Source organism: Kryptolebias marmoratus, linkage group LG10 (genome assembly GCF_001649575.2).
Source record: "Kryptolebias marmoratus isolate JLee-2015 linkage group LG10, ASM164957v2, whole genome shotgun sequence".
NCBI lineage: Eukaryota > Metazoa > Chordata > Actinopteri > Cyprinodontiformes > Rivulidae > Kryptolebias > Kryptolebias marmoratus.
In genome coordinates this window covers 6,966,493-6,991,737 of record NC_051439.1, presented here as the reverse complement: position 1 = coordinate 6,991,737, position 25,245 = coordinate 6,966,493, and the positions used below count along the sequence as shown (strand labels likewise).

General features: G+C 39.0%; 3 protein-coding genes across 4 annotated transcripts; 2 read left to right on the top strand and 1 right to left on the bottom strand.

The window, feature by feature from the left end:
* The first annotated feature begins 32 nt into the window (after nucleotides 1–32).
* nusap1 (nucleolar and spindle associated protein 1) lies at nucleotides 33–6,405 on the top strand. The gene is made up of 12 exons (XM_017411673.3): nucleotides 33–189; nucleotides 781–846; nucleotides 927–1,115; nucleotides 1,797–1,980; nucleotides 3,139–3,219; nucleotides 3,328–3,440; nucleotides 4,358–4,399; nucleotides 4,489–4,646; nucleotides 4,935–5,095; nucleotides 5,182–5,289; nucleotides 5,809–5,914; nucleotides 5,986–6,405. The coding sequence occupies exons 1-12, from the start codon at nucleotides 115–117 to the stop codon at nucleotides 6,071–6,073; spliced, it is 1,371 nt and encodes a 456-aa protein (XP_017267162.1). The 5' UTR covers nucleotides 33–114; the 3' UTR covers nucleotides 6,074–6,405.
* Nucleotides 6,406–6,826: 421 nt separating this feature from the next.
* Nucleotides 6,827–9,307, bottom strand: ndufaf1 (NADH:ubiquinone oxidoreductase complex assembly factor 1). 2 transcript variants are annotated; one of them, XM_017413028.3, is made up of 6 exons: nucleotides 9,061–9,307; nucleotides 8,931–8,972; nucleotides 7,988–8,519; nucleotides 7,401–7,586; nucleotides 7,152–7,226; nucleotides 6,827–7,033 (listed from the first exon to the last, which is right to left on the bottom strand). In XM_017413028.3, the coding sequence occupies exons 3-6, from the start codon at nucleotides 8,495–8,497 to the stop codon at nucleotides 6,893–6,895; spliced, it is 912 nt and encodes a 303-aa protein (XP_017268517.1). In that variant the 5' UTR covers nucleotides 8,498–8,519; nucleotides 8,931–8,972; nucleotides 9,061–9,307; the 3' UTR covers nucleotides 6,827–6,892. The 2 variants fall into 2 exon arrangements, with proteins under 2 accessions (XP_017268517.1, XP_017268526.1); XM_017413037.3 differs by having other exon boundaries at nucleotides 7,988–8,516.
* Nucleotides 9,308–9,521: 214 nt separating this feature from the next.
* Nucleotides 9,522–24,306, top strand: rtf1 (RTF1 homolog, Paf1/RNA polymerase II complex component). Its single transcript, XM_017409841.3, has 18 exons — nucleotides 9,522–9,685; nucleotides 12,371–12,481; nucleotides 12,610–12,754; nucleotides 15,348–15,549; nucleotides 15,756–15,873; nucleotides 17,161–17,275; nucleotides 18,207–18,345; nucleotides 18,589–18,766; nucleotides 18,888–18,970; nucleotides 19,099–19,186; nucleotides 19,269–19,376; nucleotides 19,484–19,561; nucleotides 20,188–20,309; nucleotides 20,932–20,989; nucleotides 21,432–21,509; nucleotides 22,561–22,665; nucleotides 23,052–23,166; nucleotides 23,280–24,306. The coding sequence occupies exons 1-18, from the start codon at nucleotides 9,602–9,604 to the stop codon at nucleotides 23,384–23,386; spliced, it is 2,034 nt and encodes a 677-aa protein (XP_017265330.1). The 5' UTR covers nucleotides 9,522–9,601; the 3' UTR covers nucleotides 23,387–24,306.
* Nucleotides 24,307–25,245: the final 939 nt, after the last annotated feature.

Below are 25,245 nucleotides of genomic sequence, written 5' to 3'. Positions count from 1 at the left end.
CTCCCGCTGCTGTGTTTTGAATCGGAGGGAGTTTTAACCGTCGGGCGCCGACACACAGGGGAAAATCTGAAGCTGCCGCTGTCTTTATAAAGCGGAATTATTTACCACATCAGCATGGATTTGGACTCCATTAAATACGCCGATCTGCGAAGCCTCGCGAAGGAGCTCGGGCTGAAAGCAAACGGGAAGGTAAGGAGGCTGTTTTAAAAGCACATATTGTAGCATCCATAGACATCAATACTATGGTAGCATCAGTCTGACTGAAGCTAGAGCTAACGGCGGCTAACTGCTAACGTCAACAAACACCATGAGCCACCAGGTCAGTCTTTCTCTGTGAAATGTTTCCCCCTAATCAGTATCTGGTTAGGGGAAAAAAGCACAGTGCTGTGCCATAAGTGGTTGTGAATAAGAAACAATAAATAATCCATTTAAAGTACCCTTTATTAGGAAAAAAAAGGTTTGTTTTTAAACTGAAACCATGAAATTGTTAAAGATGAATAAGTATTTCTTCACATAAAAGAAATCAAAACTTATTTTAAATAAAATATTTGCTTAAATATATTTTATGCTTAAATACATGCATTTCTTTGGCACTTGTCCATCCCCATTTTTAGCAGCATGAATTAATTTGTTTTTAAATATTGAAATTGATCAGCCTACTGATGTTAAAATTAGGAATATGGGCTGATTTTAATCAAAAAAGATTCATATATATATAACTATTTTAGAGTATTTCTGCATGGAATGAATTTTAAAAAGAAAATTTTCCTTAATCCCTAGGCTGATAAACTCCTGAAAACCATCAAACATCATTATGAACAGGAGAACAAGCTGAAGGCGGTGCAGGTAACAAACTCATTATTGCAGTATTATTCTGACAGCAGTGGCTCATTATGTGTACCTAATGTGTATGCATGCTGTTTCAGGGGAAAGGTAATGTTAATGTTCAAGAAGAAGATAAAGCTCACAGGTCTGAGGACAGTGTTCAGGATGGTGAGGATGCAGTTTGTAAAGAAGAGGCTTCTGACTTCAACGTCTTTGTGAACACACGTCGGGGGAGAGGAAACGCCTCCAAAAGAAGACTCGCTGATCCTGCATCAGACTGTGATGCCAAGGTGACTCGAAAACAGGGGTGTCCAATCCTGGTCCTCGAGGGCCACTATCCTGCATGTTTTCCTTGTTTCGCTGCTCCAACACACTTGATTCAGTGGTTAAATCACCTCTTCATGTTCTGCAGAAGCCTGTTAATCACCCATTGATTCAAATCAGGTGAGTTGGAGCAGAGAAACAAGTAAAATATGCAGGACAGTGGCACTCGAGGACCAGGGTTGCCTACCCCTTCTTCAAAAGTATTTAAAAAGACAACTTTATTTCATTGACATATTTACTGTTAATATTTTTATACATACCAGCAAATTTATTTTCTTTCTGAAACAACACCTTTGGGCATAGATTGGCTTTTTACAGCTCACCGCCAAAGGCAGGGCAATAATTTACGACAGATTTAAATTTTGGAGCCAACCTAATTCAACATGATCACCACAGACAACTGACCTTTTTTAAGATTTGACCAAAACAACTATAACCATCTATCCATTTTTTTAACTCCCTTGTTCTGTTCAGGGTCGCAGGGCAAGTCCATCACTGGCAAAACGACTAAAACGCTGTCATTTTTCAACACCAGAAGATTTTAGTTTAATAGTCTGGCAAAATGCATTCCTTTAAGGAGTGGAAAGCTTTTATTTCTTTGTAAAGTTTTAAAATTCATATGGATAGTTTGTTTTTGTTTTTTTAAGGGTGATGGGAAGGTGGATGCACAGAGCACGCCCTGCAGTGCACAGGGTAAGAAGAAAAGAAAGTTGTCCTCCGACAAGGATTCTGGAAAAACTGCATCTGAGTCCCATCAAAGTGGAAGCGACCAGCAGCTCTCTGACTCTAAGGATGAAGCACCTGCATGCCATGAAACGAGTCAGGAAAAAGGTTTGAGGCCAAAGATAATCCCGATGGGTCTTCAGGGTTCCTACAGAGCCTTAAGGAGTATGGGATTTGAGTTTAGTATTTTCCAGGTCTGAGTACATGTGGAGAAAGAAAAACATCAGTGATTCCAGATTCTATTAGTGTAATTGGAAATAAAACTAAGAAATTTTCCAAATAGCTGGTTATTTATTTTATCTTCTATATATCAAATATGAACACTTTTGGTCCATATACCACCAGGGTTCGTCAACTTTTAGAAACTGTAACAGGAACAGAGATAATTCTTGTTGTCAAATACCTCATCTATACTATTTGTAAGGTCATCAAGGAAAATAAGACTAACTATTTAGCTGGCAAACAGTTGCAATCCCATGTCTAATGCAATTTAAAAAAAACAAAAACAATAGTCAGTTTTCATTTTAGGGTGATGGAAATCTGTAAAAATCTGATGATAAATATTTTTATCAGGGCACAAAGAAAATACATTTTACATGTAATATTTCTTTAAAATCAAACAGAATCATGCATGTCATGCAGTGGTAGGTAGATTTTTATCTTCCCAAGATGCATTTTAAAGCCACTGAAAAAAATAAAACAAGTTCCTAAATTGAAAAGGAAGGAAACTTTTTTACATATACATGTAGATAGTTAAATAGTGCCTTTGTGCAAACACAGGGCATCTTTTGACATCTAAAGATAACTAAGAAATTGACTTAAATGTCGAGCTGCACAATAGTAGAAACACCTGTGATGTGTGATAATATTGTCTAATGTTCGATGATGATATCAGTTGTGATAAATCCTAAATTTATTCTTCTGTCATCATCATCTAAACCAGGTGTGGGCATCAAGGCCAGTGAGGCTCCGCTGGATTGACTAAATATAGTTTTAGCACACAGAACATGAATGCGTGGTACTTAAAATATATTGGTCTATGATATATTGCAGTTCTTTGTCATATTGATGCTGCGTTCACTGACGATAAATTTCCAATATATTGTGCAACCTTAAAGTCGGAGTCCTGAAAAAGTCTGGAAAGTATGTAGGAACCTTGTTATTGTAGATTTGTTTTTGCGTTGAACAGCTGTTTCGACCCACAGAAAAAGAGCTAATGTTGTCATAAGGGTTTGTTGACTTTGACATTTAAACATTCATGTCCAGGAAAGTATCCAAAAGTGGTGAAAGGTGGCAGAATCCCTCGCTACCAGGGGCTCCAGCAGAAGAGCAAGACTGTCACTCCGAGTAAGTTATTTTCTTTGTTTTCCCTCCTTCCATCCAGTTTTCTCTTGAACAAATCGTAGCAAACCTAATTTATCTGTTTAATTTTTGTCCATTTTATCTCCATACCAGACTTTAAAAAAATCCACGAGGCTCGTTTTAACAAAATGGAGTCCATTGATACTTACGTTCAGCGGAAGACGAAAAAGATGGAGGTCTACAAAAATTCAGTCAACGATTTGAAGGTATTTATCGGCTGAAGGCGAAATCTGTGTTTCTGTGTTTGTCTGTAGTGAAATATTTCATGAACCCGTGAAGATTTTAATGCAACTTGCAGAAAGTAATGACTGTCCGTCCATCCACCCATTATCTGCTGCTTGAGCAGGGAAGCGCAGACATCTCTCTCCACAGCCGCCTCTTCCAGCTCTTCCGGGAGGATTCCAAGGTGTTCCCAGGCCAGCTGAGGGACATAGTCATAGACAGTCTCCAGCTTGTCCTGGGTCTTCCCCGGGGTCTCCTCCCAGTTGGACATGCCCGGAATACCTCCCTATGTAGGCATCCAGGGGGACATCCTTACAAAATTCCCAAACCACAGTAACTGGCACCTCCCGATGTGGAGGAGCAGCGGCTCTACTTTGTGTCCCTCCCAGAAAATCCAAATTCTCACCCCATCTCGAAGTGGGGTGAGAACGTAGGTGAAGGTAGGAATGTAGACGGACTGGTAAACGGAGAGCTTTGCCTTGCAGTTCAGCTCCCTTTTCACCACAATGGGCCGGTACAGAGACTGCAATACTGTGGAAATGGCTCCATTCTTTCCTCATGAACAATACCCTGAGATACTGAACAATACCCTGAGATACTTAAAGTCCTCAACTTGAGGCAGCACCTCACTCCCAACCCGGAGAGAGCAGTCCATCCTTTTCCACCCCAGGACCATGACCTCAGATTTGAAGGTGCTGATCCTCATCCCAGCTGTGAACCGCTCCAGTGGGAGCTGGAGATTTATGTAACCACTGTCACTGAAAGTTAATCCACAACTGATTAACTTTGGGAGTCAACTGAATTCAAGATGCCTGTCACATCACTCTTTGTTGGGTTTCATATGGAAATTTAAACCACGTTTTTAAGTGAACTTTTCAAATTGTTTTCACCTTATTTGTAGGAACCCTCTGACAAACAGAAGCCTGAAGGCAAAGCTGGACCGGTAAGCATCACTGCTGCTAAATGAACACAAGTGCAAATTTATTCGGACATTTTCAGGGGTTCGTTGACACTTACGTTTGTTTCCTGCAGAAGGTGAATCCAACTCGTGCCTCCATGTTCAGCCCTGCTTCGGTGAAAAAGAGAGCAGCTGAAGAAAAGGACAGACAGGCTTTTCAAAATAAAACCGCTGGGAAGGAAGACGTTTCATTCAGGCCGTCTGTCCTTTTCACTCGCAGAATCAATGTTCGGTGTGTGACTTTTCTACTATTTTATAAGAATAAATACCAGATAAAGTAACTATTGGATGTACATCTACAACAACTGCTTAATTCGTGGAGTCAACTCATATCAAGATGGCAATCATTATTGCATTGGATTGCACATCACATAATTTTTTATGTTTGACTAAAATAGCTACAACTCCCATCATTTCTCAATATTAAATGATTGTAATTTGGCAGGCACAATGTATTCCTTCAAGGAATGCTAGGCCTTCCATTTATAACTAAGCATTTTTTGTATCCCAATCTGTTTAGATTCTCAGAAGCTACATGTGACAATGAGTTTAAGGGGTCTTTGTTAAAGACTCCTGCACGCATGTCCCTGTCCGTTACCAGTACCCCTCCGAAGCAGACCACAGAAGTGGGGAAGCGCAACAGTTTGAGGACTTCAACCTTCTCTGCCCAAAAAACTCCAGGTACCTGTAGTCCTCACTTCGGGGGAGGGTTTCAAATCGATGCACGTGCTGGATAGACATATGTCTCGTTTTCCCCTCTTTTAAAGGACCGTTCGTTTTCACCGGGAACACGAGCACCCCTGGAACTCAAAAAAAGACGACCTTTGACCTGAAGGCCAGTTTGTCACGTCCACTCACCTACAAGCCTCATAAAGGTATCACTGTCACAGTGGGTGGCAAAAGCAGTCACCCCAACTTTTTATTTTTTGCCTTACAATCGGGAATTGAATTGAATGTTTCATGTCAATAAAAGCAATAATTTTACAAAAACAATTCAGATTAATGAAGTTATTGTAAGGAGACAGCCTTAACAGCACTGCCATGCTGTCTTTTTTTTTAATAAGTATATTTTCATCCATGTAACTTCATTAATCTTTAGTACTAACACAACACTGTCTAATGCAGGGGTGTCAAACTCCATCCCTCGGGGGTCGCACTCCTGCATGTTTTAGATGTGTTCTTGCTTTAAAACACCTGGTTTAAATGGATGACTTGTTGCCGTGCTCCTGGAGAACCTGATGATTTGGTGAGGAGGTAATTAAACCGTTTGAATCAGGTGTGTTGGAGCAGAAAAACCTAAAACTCCCAGGACAGTGGCCCTCGAGGCCTGGAGTTTGACACCCCTGGTCTAAAGTAAGACAGCACATTGATAATATAACTTATTCCTTTCACAGGTAAACTGAAGCCTTTTGGAGATGTCAAAGAAAACGCATCCGCGAACAAATCTCTGGTCTCCAATCCACACCAGGAAATTTACAAACAGCACAAAGTCCAGTCAAGGTGAGTCTGGAGTGAATCCTGGACAATTAGCTCTGTGATCATCTCCTAAGGATGTTCTGTGTCTTTTTTAGGGAGGATCGAAGGATGAAACAAATGGACAACCGAAAGCAGAAGAAAGAAAGCATCCTCGGGGCGAGAAGAGGCCTCGTGATGAATTAGAGATGTGCTTTTCAGCAGACATTTGTTCCGCTGCTTGTTCCTGTGTAAATATTTTAACGTTTGCGGTTTCTTAAGCCAGCTGTAGGAAAGTAGAATTCCTATCCAACCTGCTCTGCTGAACTTGTGTTTAAAAGTTTTTCCTTCTTCATTGAATTTTTTTGTACCGTTTTGTTGCATTTTATATTTTATCAGTAACAGGGTTCTTTTTTTAGTAGAAACTTTTGGTACAAAAGTAATCAAAAAATTGATATTGTAATGTTTTAACAAAGTTTCCCCAAATGTAGTTTCATTGGTTGTTTTTTTTTTTATAATAAAATTCTAAAATATTTCCATATGGGAAGTCTTTTTTTTAATGATTGATAGGATTAAAAAAACTGATTTATTTTGTGAAAAACTGGAAGTTGTCTCTGATGTCGAGTGGTGAAAGATCACAGATGTCAACAGCAATAGTCGTCTTCAGAAAACCCAAAATTTGCCGTTTTAAAATCTTAGTTTTAGAAGTTTGGAAGGTTTTACAGAACCCTGTTCCTTTTTCAGGGGTTGCTACAGCGAGTCATCCCCCTCCATCTACCTCCATGTCCCCCTAACTGTATCCATATAAAATCCCCGTTTGCCTTCCCCTGTCTTTGTCCTGACGGCTGCATCTCTAACATCCTACCAGTATATCCACTGTCCCTCCTCTGCACATGTCCAAACCTTATCTCCCAGTCATTTTTTTGAAGATTATGCACAAAAACATAAATGCAAAGAAACTCCAAATGCTAATGCGTCTTTATTTGGCTGGTGAACAACAGTTCAAGTGCCGCACTGTGTCAGTCCTTAAACTTCTGGGTTCCTTTTGCACGTTTCATAAGCGAAGTCCTCCGTGTGTGCAAAATCCTTGCAAACACCAATGAAGTCTATCTCAAGCTGGAACGGACCATCTACTTTGTCTCCCAAGGTAAACCCAATGGTATTAACCTGTAAAAACAACAAAAAACTAATCATGAGCTAAATGCACATAAAGTGACATATCTATTTAAATTCTGATCATTTATGCAGATTTTATATAAGGTTTTGGGGGGCTAGCAATAAGTACCTTGTCCAGCCAGAGAGGATGCTGGTCATCTTGTATCCTCCCTCGATTAGTCAGGAAGAACTTAGAGAAAGGTATCTGCAAATCAGACCCGAGTCAGTTATGCTGCTACTCCTTAAATTATAAGTGCACCAAGAAAGTTCTTATACGGTGCTAAAAAAAAACCAAACCCTATGTTTCTTCAGTTTTAGAGAACATTTAAAGCTACACTTAGTTCATCCTTTCAGAGGAGTTTCACTGGTGTTTTCTCACCTTTACATCCTGCCAGTAGGGTCCTCCTCTCGTGTACAGGAAATAGCTGTATAGGTCGTCCTTCTGATGAGAGAAGTACGCTTCTGTAGCAATACTAATCATCCACGGGCGGCCATCGCCACGAACCCGCAAATGCAGGGTGTTGAAACTGGACCAGTCATAGTGCTTTTTTCTATCAAATGAAGCCTAGAAAAAGAAAAAAAACATTTAGACAAAACTTTTAAGTGTGAAAGTGATGGTCATCTAACTCAGTGCTTCCAAAATTTTAGATTCTGATCCCAAATATTACTTGTTTAAGAATGTAAACTTTGCTAATGACCCTACTAAACAAGTGCATAATGACAATACAAGCAGCCTAAAGAACTATGCTATTTTTATTGATTTATGATTATTGCATTTATATTTTGTAATTGTTATGGTGAAATAGTTCCATTAGCAAGCTTTTCACATTTAATTTGATTTGTGGAGATCATTTGGGGTGCCTCACTTGACGTTTCATGACCCATAGCGGGGGTCCCAACCCCAACTTAGGGAACCGCTGATCTAACTGAGGAAGAGACGGCCTTCTTCCTACAATGAGAACTTACCAGTGGTTGTTTGGAGCGCATGGCGCAGTATCCACTGTAGCGTGTTTCTCCGTCTCTCGGAGGAGCTGAACAGAGAGTCCCGTACAGAAAACAGGTATCGTTCTTTCCAAGCTTCAGGTAAACTTTGCTTTGGCCTCCGATCATTTCGTCAGACGACACAGTCCACTCCTGCAGGCTCTCAGGACCTCTGAACTCCCATATAACCCTGTTCTGCTCCAGCATGTGATTGATGATCGATTTGCCCTCGGGACCAACCCAGCGGTCAGAAAACTCTTGTTTCAACAGTTTGAAGTTCTTCTTTATCCTCTCCAAACCCTTTGAGAAGTTAAAGGTGATATTTTCCCACGGAAACTTGTCCTCTATGGGCTGGCCAGGCCTGCGGTACTTATTGTGGCTCAAAGCTCTTCTGAGCACAGTTAGAGGAGCGTTGGAGTGAAGGAGCAGGTGTGGGTCATGGATGGAGTTCAGCAGCTTCAGCGGAGGGAGACGTGCAATCTTTAGTAGGGACATTTTTGATCTGGATGATTGCCTGCTGGGATAAATCAGACAGGAGATTGAATCATTCAATTTGAGTTGAGTTAAACATGTTTTGCCTATTACTGATCCTTTTTCTAGGTGTATGATTTGACTGTTCGTAAATCAGAATATAAATCTAATGTTTAAAGGTTTCAACTTGTGACTAAATAGACTTTTGAAACATTTACTTGTTTGTTTAAGTACTTGCATGTATTCATGTTTTTTCGACTTAATAAAAAAATATAATCCTTTACTTTGGGGGGAAAAAAGGACAAATTTACTAATATTTCCAGAAGTTAGGTGTTTTTTTTTTTAACACGTTGAAAAATAAAATAAGAAAGCATAAAAATAGACTTTTTGGAAGTGTGAAAACACACATGGTCAAAGTAAACTTAAATTAAACCTAAGAAGAAGAGAATAACCTTACCTTAACTGACTCTGTTCGCTTTGTGGCTGTTTACGCCTGCTTCTGGGAATATCAGAGGGTTGTCAAGTTTAACAGCCTAAAATCCATGCTCTCGAGAAAATTAGATACAGCACTGCTGTGAATTACATACGGCTCTCTATCTGCTTTCAGTCCACGCAAATCCAAGGTTGTCCGTGTTCACGCCGGAAACTGAGCGGAAGCACTTGAGCTGGGCTCAGCAAACATTCAGCTATAAATGTTAGACACATTGAAATACAATATATTACTACATACTATATCTACATACTATAATTTTATTTATGTCGATAATTACAGATCTGTGAAACACAAATTTACTGCAGCACCCAATGTAGTGCACCACAAATTTCTGTCCTGACTGACACATTCACTGTGAACTTGTAGTTCCCACTTCTTCTGTCAATGTTTTTATATTACTGTCCCAGGTATTTTATTTGTGCTCCATTAGTGAGAGGCAAACACAATTTGAAAAAAAAATCACATGCTTATTTTTTAGTTACATTTTAGAAAAACGAACTGTTGTTGCGACGCCAGGGTACGCGCATGCTCAGTCCTGCCTTTGTATGGCGAGCCAACAAGCTAAGTAGCAACAGCAACAAACCTCTACATTAAACGACACAGGGATAGCTAGCAGGTTAGCCGGTCTGCTAATCATGGTGAACGTTAAGAAGCGGAAAGGTCGAGTCGTTATCGACTCTGACTCCGAAGATAGTGCCAGTGATGATAATTTAGATGAGGTAGGTCAGCTTTTTTCAGATTTAGTTCTTGACTGTTGGCGTATTAAGTTGTCAGCAGTTTTGGGGCGAAGCTAACACATGCTAATTGACTGCTCTGTGTTTGGCCTCGCAGGAATCTGAAACTGGCCACATATTGTTTCTCCTCTTACAGTAAACACTTTATTCCTAACATGTCGAGTGTGTCTTTAAATGTTCTGTGCGGCAGTTAACAAGGCAGAATGCATTTAGGACTGTTTGCTTGTAAAAATCAGTCTGCCTGGTAAAGGTTGCACTACCACCAATCATGCAGCGTTACGCTACGAAAATGCCGCGCCGCTGGCCTCCTAATGATTTCCAGTCAAAAGCTGCTTGGTTATGATCGTCTGCTGTTGGAGGGGGCGCTTTTCCACGAACTAAATGAGAAATTTGGGCTTATTTATTAACCAAACGGAAGCTGTTTTAGCCGCATTTGATTTAAGCTTGAAGTGTATCTCCTGAATGACGTCATGGGCTCAGAGCTGAAGGTCTATTTTGGTGTTGTTGGTAAACAAGAGCTGACAGAATAACATGGAGTTGTACACACATGGCAAAATCCTGTACTATTACTACTTTGTTCCTTACAGAAGCAGAGATAGAGATTTAAGTGAGTTTGGTTAAGTAGGTCCAGTTATTTTTGTAGCCCAAATCTTAAATCTCCTCAGTGTTTGTTCTTTAAATGACTGGTAAGTTATTTTTATCACAGGAATTAGCTTGATAGAAGCCAGTTCAACCTAACAAAGGATACAGAGGACCAGCTGAAAGCCAGTGCTTATATATTTTGTCAAGTTAGGCTTTTGTATACATTATGGCAACAACTGAGATAGATAAATAGATGGGTAGATGTACTTCATTAATCATATCCTGTTTAATTTGTTACAGCAATATTTAACATAAAAAAGCAATATTTAGAAAACAAAAAACAGCAACAGATAAAAAAGGATGCCAGTCAAGATGCAATGAAATGGACGTGTCCAAAAAGATAAAAACTCTGCAACCAATGACTTAAACTTTCAGCTGTGGAAATAAACAGAGGCAGTATTTATTACAATATTATATCAGGAGTGATGTGACTTGTCACGAGACCATGATGTGATAGAGCTGAGCTGTCATGTTCATGTAGTTTTATTCCCCAAATTGTCACAGAAGTCATTGCGATTAGGAGCGTAATTGTGCATTTCTGCCACTGTTGGTTCTCCATGAGCTTTTTTCTGTAGATCCATTATATTTTCACTTCTCAGTTGTTTTTGTGTCGCTTAAATCTAAAATGTGTTCACAGTAACGAGAGCTTGTTTGTTATTGCATGTAAATGATTAAAAAATAGACACTGAGTGATTTTAGATCTCTAGTTGGTGCCACTTACTGGTTGCAAATGAAAGAAGCACAGCTGCTGAGCTTTGACACAGAAATAGTGATGGAAATGTCACACTTCATTTTAAGTTGCTGTCTTTCAAACAGACCAAAAGGATTCTAATAATTTTAATTGTCAAACTTTTTATCTTTTGACTGGCCTTGTTGTTTTCCATAAAACCAGGAGAGCAGCCGGCTGTGAATGATTGTCCAGGAGCTGTCAGCAAAAACAACGTTTTATTACGATGCAGGCAAAGAAACTGGACTAAATGTGGATTAGTTACGTAATAAACAACTTCACCTCTGGGCGAGAGGTTCGAGTTTGGGTCTGCGTTCCTGCATTCTTAGTTTAGAAGTTGCTTATTTGCACAAGTCTGCTTTTTAAAGTCTCTTGAAAGTTTTGCATAAATTTAAACTAGAAAAGGCTCTTGTTAGAGCTCTGCCTTCAGAGGCTTAAGCCTTACACAGGCTTAAAAAATATAGAGACGTAGGCATTTTGGTTTTAGTATTTTTTCACGTCTGGATAACCATGGGAAAAAAAGAAACAAGGTTTAAATTCAAAATTGCTCAAAGTAGCAAAGTGTTTTTTCCACATTAATTGTATCTAAATGATGGACGTAGTTGTCATGATGTTTACTTTTGGTTCATCTACCATATCAAGCCTTAAATTTAAGGTTTTAACCATCAGTGTTTTAGTTTCTGATTGAGAACTCATACATCTGTGCCTCATAAAATAAAATTGTTTACTTGTAATGACGAGGCTCAGTTTGTAGCCCCTCTGTACGGTGATGTCTTCAGACAAGGTAATGAACACCAAGCTGCTTCCAAAATGAGCACTTTGAATGACAAAATGATAAGAAACTTTGTTTTTCCTAAAGAACATCATTTTTTATAGAAGAGGACTAACACAGATATAACAAGCATTAACTTGTCCAGCTTTTGTGCAGACTTTGTGGTTTTTCATGAAGCTTGAACCACACAGATAATAAAACGACCGGTGTATAAACATTCACAGTGAATTTAAAAAGGTTTTGATGTCAAAGATGGCTCAAAAACTCTTAAAAATTGCCTGGAAAAGCATGGAAAATGTGTAGGAACCCTGTAGCTACTATCCTGGCTCTTATTCCATCATTTACCTACATTTCCACCCTTACTTTGAGACATCAGTTCATGATTGTTTTAGCTATAATATAGTAATTTTAATGATGAATATGAGTGAGTTCCAGGGAGTGAGTTACCACTTTACCCACTGTGTGTCATAATGACTTAATGTTATTTTTGTATGTTTTCTGAGCTACATTACTGTGTTGTCTCTTTCAGGAGTTATTGTCTCTGGCAAAAAGGAAGAAGGTTGATTCTGGTGAGCAGGGCGAGCCTGTAAACAAACCAGCAGCTTCTACAGATTCTGAGACGTCTGACAGCGACGATGAGGTGAGATGCTCTTAGGTTTCGCTTCTCACTTTGGGATAAATCAGGCACAAGGGAATGGATTATAATCCTCTAGCATTGTTGGATAATATAAAGTGAAAATGGTGTTTGTTTGTTTTTTGTTTTTTTAGTGGACTGTGGGCGGCACCAAAGGCAAAAAGAAGGTTAAGCAGGGCAAAGGTACTGAAAAGAAGAGTTCTACAAAAAAGAAAGTTAACAGAACATCTGGCAGCTCAGATGGAGACAGCTCAGCAGACAGCTCTGCTCCAGAGGAGGGTACGTGTCGTCATGTTTGTCACTAACATTGCCAACAAGTCACAGTATTCAAAAGCCACACTTTTTTTCAAAGCTTTTACTTAAATGTCAACTGCTCAGTTAAACAATAGACATACACACATGTCCTGAGATATTATTGAATAAAACAGTCCAGATACACAATGAGCGCATCTCCACAGTGCCACATATTCTGGTTGAGGATTACATGACTCAGTTGTTCATCCTCTTTATCCCAGGTGGCACACGGTGTCGCCGCTGTTTGTGTTACATTGTCCCACTGTTCACTGACACTTTCCTTAATGAAAGGCCTCGGTCAGGAGAATCAAAGAAACATCTCAGGAGATCAGTTTTAATGACTCCAAAGCATTTTGCCAACTCTGTCATTTAGCCTTTCTATGATTTCGTTGTCAGTAGGGGTGTAACTAGATCTCGTGCCACAGGATTTCCCGTTGAGTTGAACCCCTCAAAAGCCGCTTTGATGATTTTTGTCTGCTCACGTTTGGTTTTACAAAACAGCTTTGAATCCGTTTCGGGGGGATTTGACTGGATGTGGTAAAATGTGCGATCAGATGTCGGTAACCTGCGCTGTATGTAGATCCACACAGAGGGCTGTCAGCAGTTTCTGTAATAATGGCAACACATTCAGACATCCGGACTATATTATTATTTAGACATTACCCTGGAGCCATTTGACTCGCTTCTTTGTTGAGTTATCTCTTAATAAGCTTAATTACCTAACAGGTGTGATATAAGAGGAAAAAAAGGCGGCAAACGATTAGTGGCTTCACAGAGCTCAGTGTCAGAGCAAAGACTGAAGATTTCAACCTGAGAAACTCCTCCACAGCTGAGCGGTGCTCTGACAGCTGTTTTACTGTGAGCGTAACATCCGCTCTGCGTTTAATGTAATTTAATGCTGTTGTTCTGTGAATACCAGCACATTATAGCTGACAGCGAACCACAGCAATGGGTCCACAGCACCAAACAGTTAATAAACCAGATAAACTCATCCATACCACAGCCTGTAATCGACAAACAGACCTTTTTTTTATTAAGAAGGGTTTTAATAAACAGTTCATTAAAACTTTTAGCTGAAAAAAAGCTATTTCTTCAGAATATTCCCAAGGATCGCTGTTTAATTATCTCCAATCAGCAGCTGAGCTGACTTTTTTTTTTTTTAAACCCCAAGACGTCCACTCTGCTGCCTGCGTGGGGTCACCTCAGTTCAGTAGGTGCTGCATTAAGGACTGAGACGGGCGGCTGTTCAGACTGTTAAACATATGAAGACAGAAAGACTCGCTCCAGACCACCAACGAAATGTGTTCGAGTGGAAACACTTTCAGTGAGCGTTGAGGGACTTCTGACCTATATTTAGAGCTGTTAAAGATGGATGTTAGCAACAAATGTGAACAGGGCCTAAAAGTCTCTTGCTGTGAACTTAATACAGAGTTCATGTGGTGATTTCTCAACTTTAAAGCTGAGAAAATGAAATTAAGTTTGAACACCTTGTTAATCCATTTGAGTTAAGAAGAGAAGAGTTGATCTGACTTTAAAATGGAGATAAATCTGACTGCCGTTTACGGAGCCACCTCTGCTCCCCATGCTGTTCAGTCATCTCTGTGCTCATCAATTATTTCTGATTTTAGGTGGAAATGTTTGTAGCTGTTTGAGTTTTCATTGAGGTTTTTTATGACTTGTGGTGAAACGATTTCATCAGAAATCAGTAAAAGAAACTGATGAGAAAAAATAGGAAACAGTTCAAGTACACTCTTAGTTTTGACTGATCAATAAGATACAGCACATTGAGAAAAGTTATCTTTAATACTTCTGTGCGAATATGTTGACAAAAGAAAGCTAAAAAATATGTCAAATAAATTTATTTACTAAAATAAATTTATTTGAAAAACAAGGTTATCCCATCATGAGTTTTTATTTCATTTTTTTATCTCGGCCTCTTGTGTAAATGCATGTGTGAACGTAGCTTTACAGAAGAACATGTACATTTGTGAGAAATCAGGCAGGAGAGAGGCTAGCCAGTTGAGTTTTTGCAAAAAGAAAAAAAATTCTTAAAGATTTTGTTAAAATATCATCCTGTCCCGTTACACCTCTACTGATCAGCCATAATTATCAAGTTAAAATAAAACAGCAATTTTCTTGTGAAGCTCCTTTTATTTATTAGTGTAGAGAAGGTCTTTTTCCTTTAAATCTTAAACATTAAAGTACATAAAGTGAAGTAATGAGTCCTTCAGTTTAGAGTAAAAAACAATTTTAAATTGTAAGCAGCCATTATCAACACTGTTCACCACACAGGTGGAAATACATTACCTTTATTAACACTTAAAGCACATTATTATTGTAGAAAACAACATTCAGTACAAAGCCAGTAATATTAGACTGGAACTAAAACACATCGAAGTGATGAAAAACTACTGGGCTGCTGATTTTATTCTGAAATACTAATATTCACCTTCCAAATCTGAACTGAGGGAGATATTTTAAACCTTGTTGGCCCCGACACAGTGTTGTGGTTTTGTCACATTTTCTCTCCAGACAAGCGTAGAATAGAATAAAAATTGTTCCCCTTTAAAACTTTCAGGAGAAGTTTCAGATTCAGAGAGCAACAGTTCTTCCTCCAGCTCCGACTCAGACTCCTCCGAAGACGAGGTGTTCAGGGACGGCTACGACGACGACCTGATGGGCGACGCCGAGGACAGAGCTCGTCTGGAACAGATGACGGAGAAGGAGAGGGAGCAGGAGCTCTTCAACAGAATTGAAAAGAGAGAGGTGCTAAAGAGACGGTTAGTATACCAGTTTTTAAAAGTGTGTTTGACTTTAGCTGTGTTTGTGGATACAGAGGTTGAGCAAGAAATCAAAGAGTGTCTAATTTTATCAAATGAAAGTCAACCTTGTCATGAGTACATGAATGCAAAACTATTCATGCAGTAGGGAAAATATATATATTTTTGGATCGATGCCTGTTTATTCATTCTGTTTGTTTCGAAAGGTTTGAAATTAAGAAAAAGCTGAAGTCGGCAAAGAAGAAAGAGAAAGAGGAGAAGAAAAAGAAGCAAGAAGAAGAGCAAGAAAAAAGGAAGCAATCTCAGGTTCAAGACACTCAAGTGGTGAGTCAAGAAGGGACGATATGGAATTTATTATAATATTTTCTGGCATTTATCTTGATAATAAATGACAATAAAAACATTATAATTAATCCCCCTCTTTTTGAGCTATAAATCTATCACTGCATACAGTCTAAAGCCTCACAAACTCATATAATGCTTTAAAAATAAGTCTCACCCATTATTAAATACATTGAAGTGGTGAAGCTGTGCTGCTGAACAGTACACATTAATGATTACAACCAATCATATCTAAACACAAGTTTCATATTATTTATTCTCTTACTGCACTGACAGGAGAATCAAAGCTCCACTTGACAGTAAAAGTAATATCCCCAACTATTTGTTTTTTGAGTTATAAAATTAAAAATGACAAGACAAGCCGATGATTTCACCTCAGTAGACTGCAGGCCGTTGATTGATTAGCTAGGAATTGGCTGAGTGACAGCGACTACTTCAAAACCTCCGTTTTCTACAGCTACACTGACTAGCTTTTATCCTGTTCTTGTTGTAACATGCTCATTTCTTTGTAGTTTGTGATCATGTCAACACAAACTAACCATAAACTGAACACCAGACATGACCTCTATGTCCTCCGTTGTCGGGTTTTGCCGAGAAATGACATCAAATGAGTGTCGAGCAGCCTTGCTATGATGATCCCACCCACACTGAGGCGGCACTCAGTTGTCTGGAAAATCGCAGAGACTGTGTAGACTCCAATTAGGGCGAGGCGGGTCGCGCTGCACTCGACAATCAAAAAAACAGCTGATGTGTCTGCCAGCCATCGCCTCTCATTAGACAAGCCGCGGCTGAGGGGCTTATTTACTACAGGCAGAATATATAAACAGGAGAAAACGACAAAGAGAGTTCTGCTTCGCTAAACTCATTGAAGAGAGAAAAAGTATGCCTGTTCTCTGACATCTACATTAAAATAATTAAGGCTTTTTTAATTGTTATAACTGCAGGATGAAGAGTTTTTACTGTGGGTTATTTTTTCAGAATATGTGGTCAATGATATGAAATTATCCAGCCCTAGAGTTGAGCTTCTTTGGTATTTGAAGATCATTAGACAGATTACATCATAATGATAATAATAATATTCAGCATTGTATTAAAAAAAAAAAATTCTAAAATGTTTCTTAGTGTTTTGGGTGTCAATGTGTTGCCTATATATTGTTTTAAGCTTTGATCACATTCTTTTTTTTTAAATTAAAAATATATTGCCCAAACATTTCTTTTCTTATTCATCCTGTTTGTCTTCATGTCCGTCTGTAATTCCCTTCTGTCAAGGTTTCTATGTCACACAACAAGGAAAGACGGTCCAAACGGGACGAAAAACTGGACAAAAAGTCCCAGGCCATGGAAGAACTAAAAGCCGAGCGTGAGAAGAAGAAAAACAAGACAGGTTGGTGTGATTTCACCCGACTGTAAATTAATTCTTAGACTAACGCAGTTAGCTGTAAACCGGGTTCCTGTAGAAACACACGTGAGGTCACATCTCTGTGGTGCTCAGTTCAGAGTGATCAGACAATCTGTACCTTTAACACAGGACGGGTACGGGTTCTAGGTTATTTCAAATGATCCGGCTAAAGTCAGGCTGATTCCTTTTTCCAGTTTAAGAAAATAAAGGACCTCTCTAATCCAGCGTGTATATGTAGGTGGAGCTGCAGATTAGCCTCCTGGACAGCTGAGTTGTGAATGTTTTTAAGTCTTTTTTTTTAGCAGGAGAAAGATCAAGTAAAGTAGGCCAGACTCCAAACAAGGCAGTTAAGGCATTAGGAGCAATATCCTCTCCAGTTCTATATTAGATAACATAAAAGAATTTAAGACCAGAAACTCTTCATGGAGGGACAGCTCCAAAAGGTGAGGAATTTCCTGTTGGCGTCATTCACACAAAGGGGACACTGTGAAATAATTTTGCGAGCCTGACTTTATTATAGGGACCTCCATGTAGGACCCAACATTGCACAGACCGTGGACCCTCTCTAAAACTGCTGATGTACACAGCGCCTACTAGTGGAGAAGAAACTCTTGTGATTTCAGTTCAAGTGTGTAAGAAATTAAAAAGATATAGTCGTGAAAATTATGTTGGCTGAAAATAGTGATGCTGATGAATTACCATAGCCTGTCCTCAGTCAGGCAGTTAGGGCAGAGATAAAACCCCACCACTGGACAAACATTTAGTAAATTTACAGATGTGTCATCACTAAAAAACGGTTTAAAAATTGACAGGAGAAATCTGAAATTTATAGGATGGAAAAGTATAGAATTTGAAAATGATAAATGTGTTGGACCTCAGTGTCAAAGCAGTTTTTGTTTTATTTTTGTTCCTGCAGCTGAATTGCTGGCCAAACGGGAGCCACTGAAGACGAGTGAGGTTTACTCTGATGATGAGGAAGAAGAGGAGGAAGATGACGATAAGTCATCAGTCAAAAGTGACCGGAGTTCACGATCATCGTCCTACGATGATGACGAGTAAGTCTCTTCGGCAGTGTTTTCACCACACTCCTCATCATGAAGGTGGTTTCTCACTTGGCTGTTGGAAACTAGTTGGTGACTATTTTGACCAAGTGTTCAGCAAGCCGTAAATTTTTAAAAATCCTGAATATTTTTTTGCAAAACTTGAAAACGAAACTCTCTGGAGACTCCCTTGCGAGTGCTTTTCGTCGTCAGTTGCAGCCCAATGAGATAACTTTATAAACCGTATTCTGCTTACAGAAAGGAGGAGACTCCCCCAAAGTCGCAGCCTGTCTCACTTCCAGAAGAGCTCAACAGGATCCGCCTGTCCAGACACAAGCTGGAGCGCTGGTGCCACATGCCCTTCTTTGCAAAGACTGTGACCGGCTGCTTCGTGAGAATAGGAATCGGTAACAGCAGCAGTAAACCTGTTTATAGGGTGAGCTGGTTCTTTGCTGAACAACAACGTGCTGCTAATACTGAAGACCTGAGATGAACTGGAGGCATGTCTGGTTAAGTAAACATTTTAGCTCATTCTGACTCTCTCCTAATTTTGAAAGGTTGCTGAAATTGTGGACGTAGTAGAGACGGCAAAGGTTTATCAGCTTGGATCGACACGAACAAACAAAGGACTGCAACTAAGGTAGGTCTTTGGACATAGATGTGTTGAAGACTTTCAAAAAGGTAATAAGGAATTATTTAATTAACCTTCTCTTAATTGTCCGCCGCCCATAAGATAATGAAACGCTGTTATTGTAAATTATTTTTCAGGCATGGTGGTGACACACGAGTTTTCAGGCTCGAGTTCGTTTCAAACCAAGAGTTTACAGAAAGTGAATTCATGAAGTGGAAAGATGCAGTAAGTGCTTTCAAAGACAAAATAAGTCAAATCATTTCTGAAGTTAAGGAGGACCCTTCAGCTCAGGTTCTCTGTCTTGCAGATGATGGTTGCTGGAATGCAGGTACCCACTCTCGATGAGATTACCAAGAAGGAGCAGTCCATCAAAGAGGCTCTGAACTACAAGTTTAACGACAAAGACATTGAAGATGTGAGTCCGTTTTTTTGGGGGGGGTTTTTTCAGCGTCTACCAGTTTTTGTGCAGTTCTGGTGTATGGACTGGAAGAAAACTCCTTTTTTTTAATGAATTTTCTGCAGATTGTAAAAGAGAAGGACAGATTCCGAAAAGCACCACCAAATTATGCCATGAAGAAAACACAGCTACTCAAAGATAAGGTAAGGATCAAACTCCAGAGAAATGACATTTTCTGTGAAAACGCAGTGGGAATGCTGAGTGCTGAATGACATTGCTGGAGTTTGCTGAAGGCGCTGAGACTCAAGTTAAAAAGAGCAGTCTAGTAGCTAAAAGCTAAAAGGATCAGAACTGCAGCTTGAAATTAGCAAAACTAAAGCTAAAATTAGCTAAATTGCTACAATGTAAACAAGCAAAACGTTGCCAAAAGGTAAAAAGAGCAGAACGATAGCTGGTAGCTAAAAGTAGCAGAATGGTGGGTGACAACAGCTAAAATTAGCATAAGAAAATAGAAATAAAGCAAGTATGCTGAAGCAGATTCAAGTAGGAATGTTTTGAAGAAACTGAAGACATCTAAGGGTATTTCTAAGGCAAATTTTATTTTAAATTAAGTTAATTACTAAAAAACAAAATTAAGTTACAAAAAACAAAAGTGAGAGCACACCTTTCCCTATCAAGCTGAACATTTTGGTACATGAATGGTTCAAATATCCCAAAGCCTAATCAGCATCCACTGTGTTAGTTTGAAGTGTGTTGAACGTATAGATTGCTTGATGTAGCCACATCCTTTGACTTGTTCATCTGACCTGTTTGTGTGTTTTAATTGAAGGCCATGGCAGAGGAAAACGGTGATGGTGAAAAAGTAAAAGTGATCCAGGATGAGCTGAACGAGCTTGAGGAAAGGGCAGAAGCACTTGACCGACAGAGGACCAAGAACATTTCTGCTATAAGGTACCGGCAGGATGGAGTTTTAAAGCTGATTATTTACAGTAGAAATGCAGGAGAGGGAGTTCTGTATCCCATGAGCAGCTGGACAAATTGTATTAAAACTTTCAGGAAGTAATCTAACACATTTCATGATGGCTGCCACAACGAATTGATATTAGCCAACACAAAAATCGGTATAACTCAAGTCAGTTTTTATAGATGTTGAGCTAAAATTGCATGTGGTAGAAGCTGAGAGTCCTCCTCCAACATGATATCACATGAGACTGTAACGTCATTTTCAAGGTCTGACCAAAACGAGGACGACTCCATCGTTTCTCAACATAAGATGATTTTAGTTTGAAACTCTGGCATGAAAGGCGGCGGACGATAGGCATTCCTCAAAGGAATGCTAGACCTTTAATTAAAAATTGTTTCCATTGTTGCAAAATTGCCGTCTGCTGTCAGTGGTGGATAATAAAAAGAGGAATTTATTTCAAAACATTTTTGCCAGTGCGTCCAAACTCATTTGTATGTCCACATTTAATGCAAATTTTAAAAAAAACATGAGTATTGCTTGTAATATTTTAAAATGCTGCAGTATATATTTTTTCTTATCTGTGAGTCACAAACTGTTTTTGTCACTCAGCTACATTAATCAGAGGAACAGAAGCTGGAACATTGTTGAATCTGAGAAAGCACTTGTGGTAAGTTTCCTCTTTCTGTGACTCAACCTTTATGGATTTGCTTGTGATGAGTTTTTTTAAATTTATTTCAGATTTCTCCAAAAGAGTTTAGAAAACATTACCCCAGATTTCTACATTTTCAAACAAAACTACAATCCGATATGAACTAAAGAATGGATTTTCTAGTGCTTTCTTAAAGAAGGAAGTAAAATACACGTGTAAAAAGCAACTGTGAAGAAATGTTTGGAGAAGATTGTGTATGCACGTTCTGCTGAACACCTCTGGTGTTTGTGTATGAAATGCTTCAATTAACAGTTCTTTATTTTGAGAGTTTTAGCACATAGATGTCCCTTTTTAAGCTCTCATCTTACCTGTTATAAGAAAAAAATATTCTGCATGAGTTTGTGCTCCAAGGTGTGCTTGCAATGGTTTTAAATTTGTTTTTTTGTGTATTTTCTCTCAGGCCGAAGGGCAGAATTCTAAAAACCAACAAATGGACCCATTCACACGACGACAGTGCAAACCAACCATGGTGTCAAATGTAAGTTTTCTATTATTCCTTTAGAGCAGCAGTTACTTTACCCCCCAATTTTTCTTACATTAGTTGGTCGACAAACCCAGTTTTGAAAAAGTTGGGACGTTTTGTAAATAAAAAACTAAATTACACCCCATTACACCTCTAGTAAACATTGTTAGTTTAGTCTTAAATCATTTATGAAGTGATTTTCTGTCAGTTATCAATAGTTGGTACCAAATCAGCTGCCAACATCAGTCATAGAGCATGGAGTCTGGAAAAAAAAAAAAGAGCAGAAGTTATCTTCCAAGCTAAGCTAATGCTAGCCTGGTATTGTAATCATTTTTCAGGCTTATAAACAACTCTTTCTCAAAAACATTATACCAGTGTGAAAGAACACTACAATAGCTAATATTAAATCTCTGCACTTTTGCCTGACGCCGCTTGTTTAAATGGTAAATAGCCTGAACTGCATAGCGCTTAATCTAGTCTAAGGACCCCAAAGCGCTTCACACTACAATCATCAATCAATCATATTCTGAGTTCATCATCTGATCAGCTTTTAAAAATCACAACCTATTTTTGTGTGTACAGCTTGCACAACTGTATTCTGGGCCATGCACATTATTATTTTTTTGCCCACCTTTACCCACATCGTACCCACCTTTATGATTAATGTACTGAAGAACACTTTACAAATGAAGACAGGCAGATTTGGACCAGTTATTTTTGATAAATATTGTTTATCATCTGCATGGTTTTTCAACCCAGACATGTTTTCTGTCAGAGAAGAGGACAGGTGAGACAGGTGACAAAACAACAGCTCTATCCTTTTGAGAAGCTAAGAAATAAAAGCCCAGAGGTGTCCGACTGGTCCGGTCTGAAACACCTGAGACGAAGGTTGACATCTGAGGCAGTCAGGGTGTCTCGCAGCATTGTCCCTTTGAGAGGGGGAAAAAACCACCAATGGACTCTATTTGCTCGTAAAACTCTTTGCAATAAATCTGTGAAATGAATGTAATGAGTTTATTGTTAAATTTTAAATCAGTTTTTTTTTTTTTCTTGTGTCATTCCTCAGGCCAGAGATCCATCAGTTCACGCAGCTATTCTTGCTCACCTGAACCAGAAGTACGGCTCCGGGTCAGGAGCTGCAGATCCTTCCAGCACAGAGAAGAACCCACAGGTCAGTGTTGCACTTCCTGAAGGATTTAAACACACAGTTTCACGTTTCAGACTTGAATGCGTTTAGTTTTGTGGAAATGAAGTCAAATTCTGGTCCTGTTCAAAAGAGCAGACATACATTTTTGCACAGAAGCTGATCATTTCAGATATTAAATTAAAATTTGCTGACGTCCAGAACATGAATAATCATTGTTTGAATTTGTAAAAATTGATTTTTGCTTGATTAAGTTTCATTAGATAATTTACTGCTGGTTTGTAAATATTTTTTATTGATTCATGACTGGAAGTTTTGCTTTGAGGCATAATTTTACTTGTTTTTCTAACGGATTTCTACCAAACGCCCAAACCTGAATCCCTCATTGTTACATTTTCTCACACTTGTTATAGGGACAAGCAAATCCTAAAGACAAGGATGTCCCAAAGCCAACCACTGACCTCTCAGAAGACTTGTTTAAAGTTCACGATTTTGATGTTAAGATTGACCTCCAGGTTCCCAATGCAGGTGAGCTGGTTCTTCCGATTTAGGTGTGACGCTTCAGAGGCTGTGTAAATGAACTAACATCCTGCTCTGTTACCGTACAACACGAACTCCAACGTTGCACCGTTTTCCCGCAGAAGCAAAGAGTCTGTCCGTGAGCTCCAACGCGCTGCCCGTGAAAGACGGAGCCCCCCGCAGGTCCCTCAACCTGGAGGACTACAAGAAGAGGAGGGGCCTGATCTGACGCGGGCCGCCCCTCAGTCAGAAATCCCATTGCATGTGGAGTTGGTTGTGCTGGAACGAATACGTGTGTTTGACTGGGACAAAGTGACTGTGCGCACATGAATGACTCCCTGAGGATGAGTGTGAGATGTTTGAAATGCAATAGATTCTTCGTCTAAACAGAGAAAATACAAATTGAACAAAGACAACATTTTTCTCAAAGGATCGCTCTCGGAAGAATTGTGTCCAAATATCCTTTTTTTTTTTTTTTTTTTTGTGGTATTTTCATTATCGCAGACAAGTCGTTGTACTGAGGGTTTATATTTTTATTTAATCTTTCTTCCTTTCATCTAGAGTCTTCTTTTGTTGTTGTTGTTTAATTTTTCCATCCGGACACAGCGCTTGTGGATTATTATCTTGGACAAGTACACTACTTTAGAAGTCTTGGGTTCAGGTATTTTGAAAACTACTGGACATCTGATGCAGTGGACATGCTTGTCCTTCAGAGACAATGAATCGATGTTGTAAACATTTTACTTTTCTTAAATATATGGTCATCTGCCCTTGCAGTCCATCCTATACATAAACAGATTGTTTTTTTTTTGAGGAACATAGGTGATCACGTCTCTGATTTGACATTAAAACACAGCCCTCCATTAAAATAAGAAAACGTTCAGTACCTGGCAGCTGGACACTCGTGACTGTTTAAGTCTTTAAAATAGTTTGATAAAAAAAAATTTTTGAGCCAGGTTATAAAAGTGATGCTTCATTTGTCATCTTGTTTGTTTTTAATGGCTTAAACTCTCCTGCCAGGAATTCCCAGAGCAGATTAATTAAGACATGTTATCAAGTGTGTCCATAGTTCCTGTATTGATGTGGCATGCCATGTAAATATGCATTTTCAAGTGAGTGCAGAAAAAATAAAGAGGCACTGTTTCATAACTTTTGTGTCTGTTTGTGTGGTAGAGATTAGTGTATGACAGCAAAAGTCCTGTAGGAATAATATACAGACATGAGGAAATCTTTTGTACCCTGTTGTTAAAGAAAAAAAAAATCCTACAATGGTCACTGAAAAAAATTGAAACTGACAGAAGTAATAAAAATAAATACTAATAATCAACTAACGAAAAGTAGTCATTGCTTTGTAATCAAAAGGTTGAAAGAAATAAAGAAACTTGCCTTAACAAAAAGGATGGTACTCCAAGTAAAGATAGGTGTCTTCAGGGTGACAGGTAGTCACAGGGCTGTTTGATATCATGGTGTGTAACACACTGAACATGGACCACATGAAGCTGAATTGTCTTAGGAGCTAAGAAGACAATTATCAGCAGCATGTTAAAGGTAGCTGGATGTTCCTGTGACTACAGCTGCTCAGATTATTCAGAAGGTTAAGGTCCACAGGACTGGAGACAACCTCCCTGGACGTGGACACAAGAGGACAACTGATAAAAACTTGAAGAGATGGATAATATGAACGATAACCAAAGAGCCCAGAACAACTTCCAAAGAGATCAGAGGTGAACTCCAAGGTCAAAGTTCATCAGAGTCAGATCAGACCATCAGTCTGTTTGAGACAAAGTGGACTTAATGGAAGACGAGACGACACCAATTTATAAAGAAAGACGGACGTGAATTTGCCTTTAGGCATTTGGGAAATGGTTTTGTCTAAAAGGTTTATCCTCTGTTAGGGATGTAAAATTTTCATCAGTTTTAGGAGTGCAGATTTAAGAATAAGGTAATTTCACTATCTGCATAATTAGAGCAATGAAGATTCTCACAGAAATTGAGGCCATGAGTATCAAATATTTTGGGATCTTCATTCAGGCAGTCATCAATAACAAGTTTATTAACAGTTTTATTTGTTGTTTCATTGCCTGCTTC

Bases quoted from the DNA above. Each gene is read 5' to 3' on its own strand.
- nusap1 (XM_017411673.3), top strand. From the start codon at position 115: ATGGATTTGGACTCCATTAAATACGCCGATCTGCGAAGCCTCGCGAAG. The intron at 190-780 runs GTAAGGAGGCTG...CTTAATCCCTAG, and splicing joins GGCTGAAAGCAAACGGGAAG to GCTGATAAACTCCTGAAAAC. The intron at 5,096-5,181 runs GTACCTGTAGTC...CCTCTTTTAAAG, and splicing joins CTCTGCCCAAAAAACTCCAG to GACCGTTCGTTTTCACCGGG.
- ndufaf1 (XM_017413028.3), bottom strand. From the start codon at position 8,497: ATGTCCCTACTAAAGATTGCACGTCTCCCTCCGCTGAAGCTGCTGAAC. The intron at 7,587-7,987 runs GTAAGTTCTCAT...TTCTTTTTCTAG, and splicing joins TGCGCTCCAAACAACCACTG to GCTTCATTTGATAGAAAAAA. The intron at 7,034-7,151 runs GTACTTATTGCT...TTGTTTTTACAG, and splicing joins ATCCTCTCTGGCTGGACAAG to GTTAATACCATTGGGTTTAC.
- rtf1 (XM_017409841.3), top strand. From the start codon at position 9,602: ATGGTGAACGTTAAGAAGCGGAAAGGTCGAGTCGTTATCGACTCTGAC. The intron at 19,187-19,268 runs GTAAGTGCTTTC...TCTGTCTTGCAG, and splicing joins TCATGAAGTGGAAAGATGCA to ATGATGGTTGCTGGAATGCA. The intron at 19,377-19,483 runs GTGAGTCCGTTT...AATTTTCTGCAG, and splicing joins ACGACAAAGACATTGAAGAT to ATTGTAAAAGAGAAGGACAG.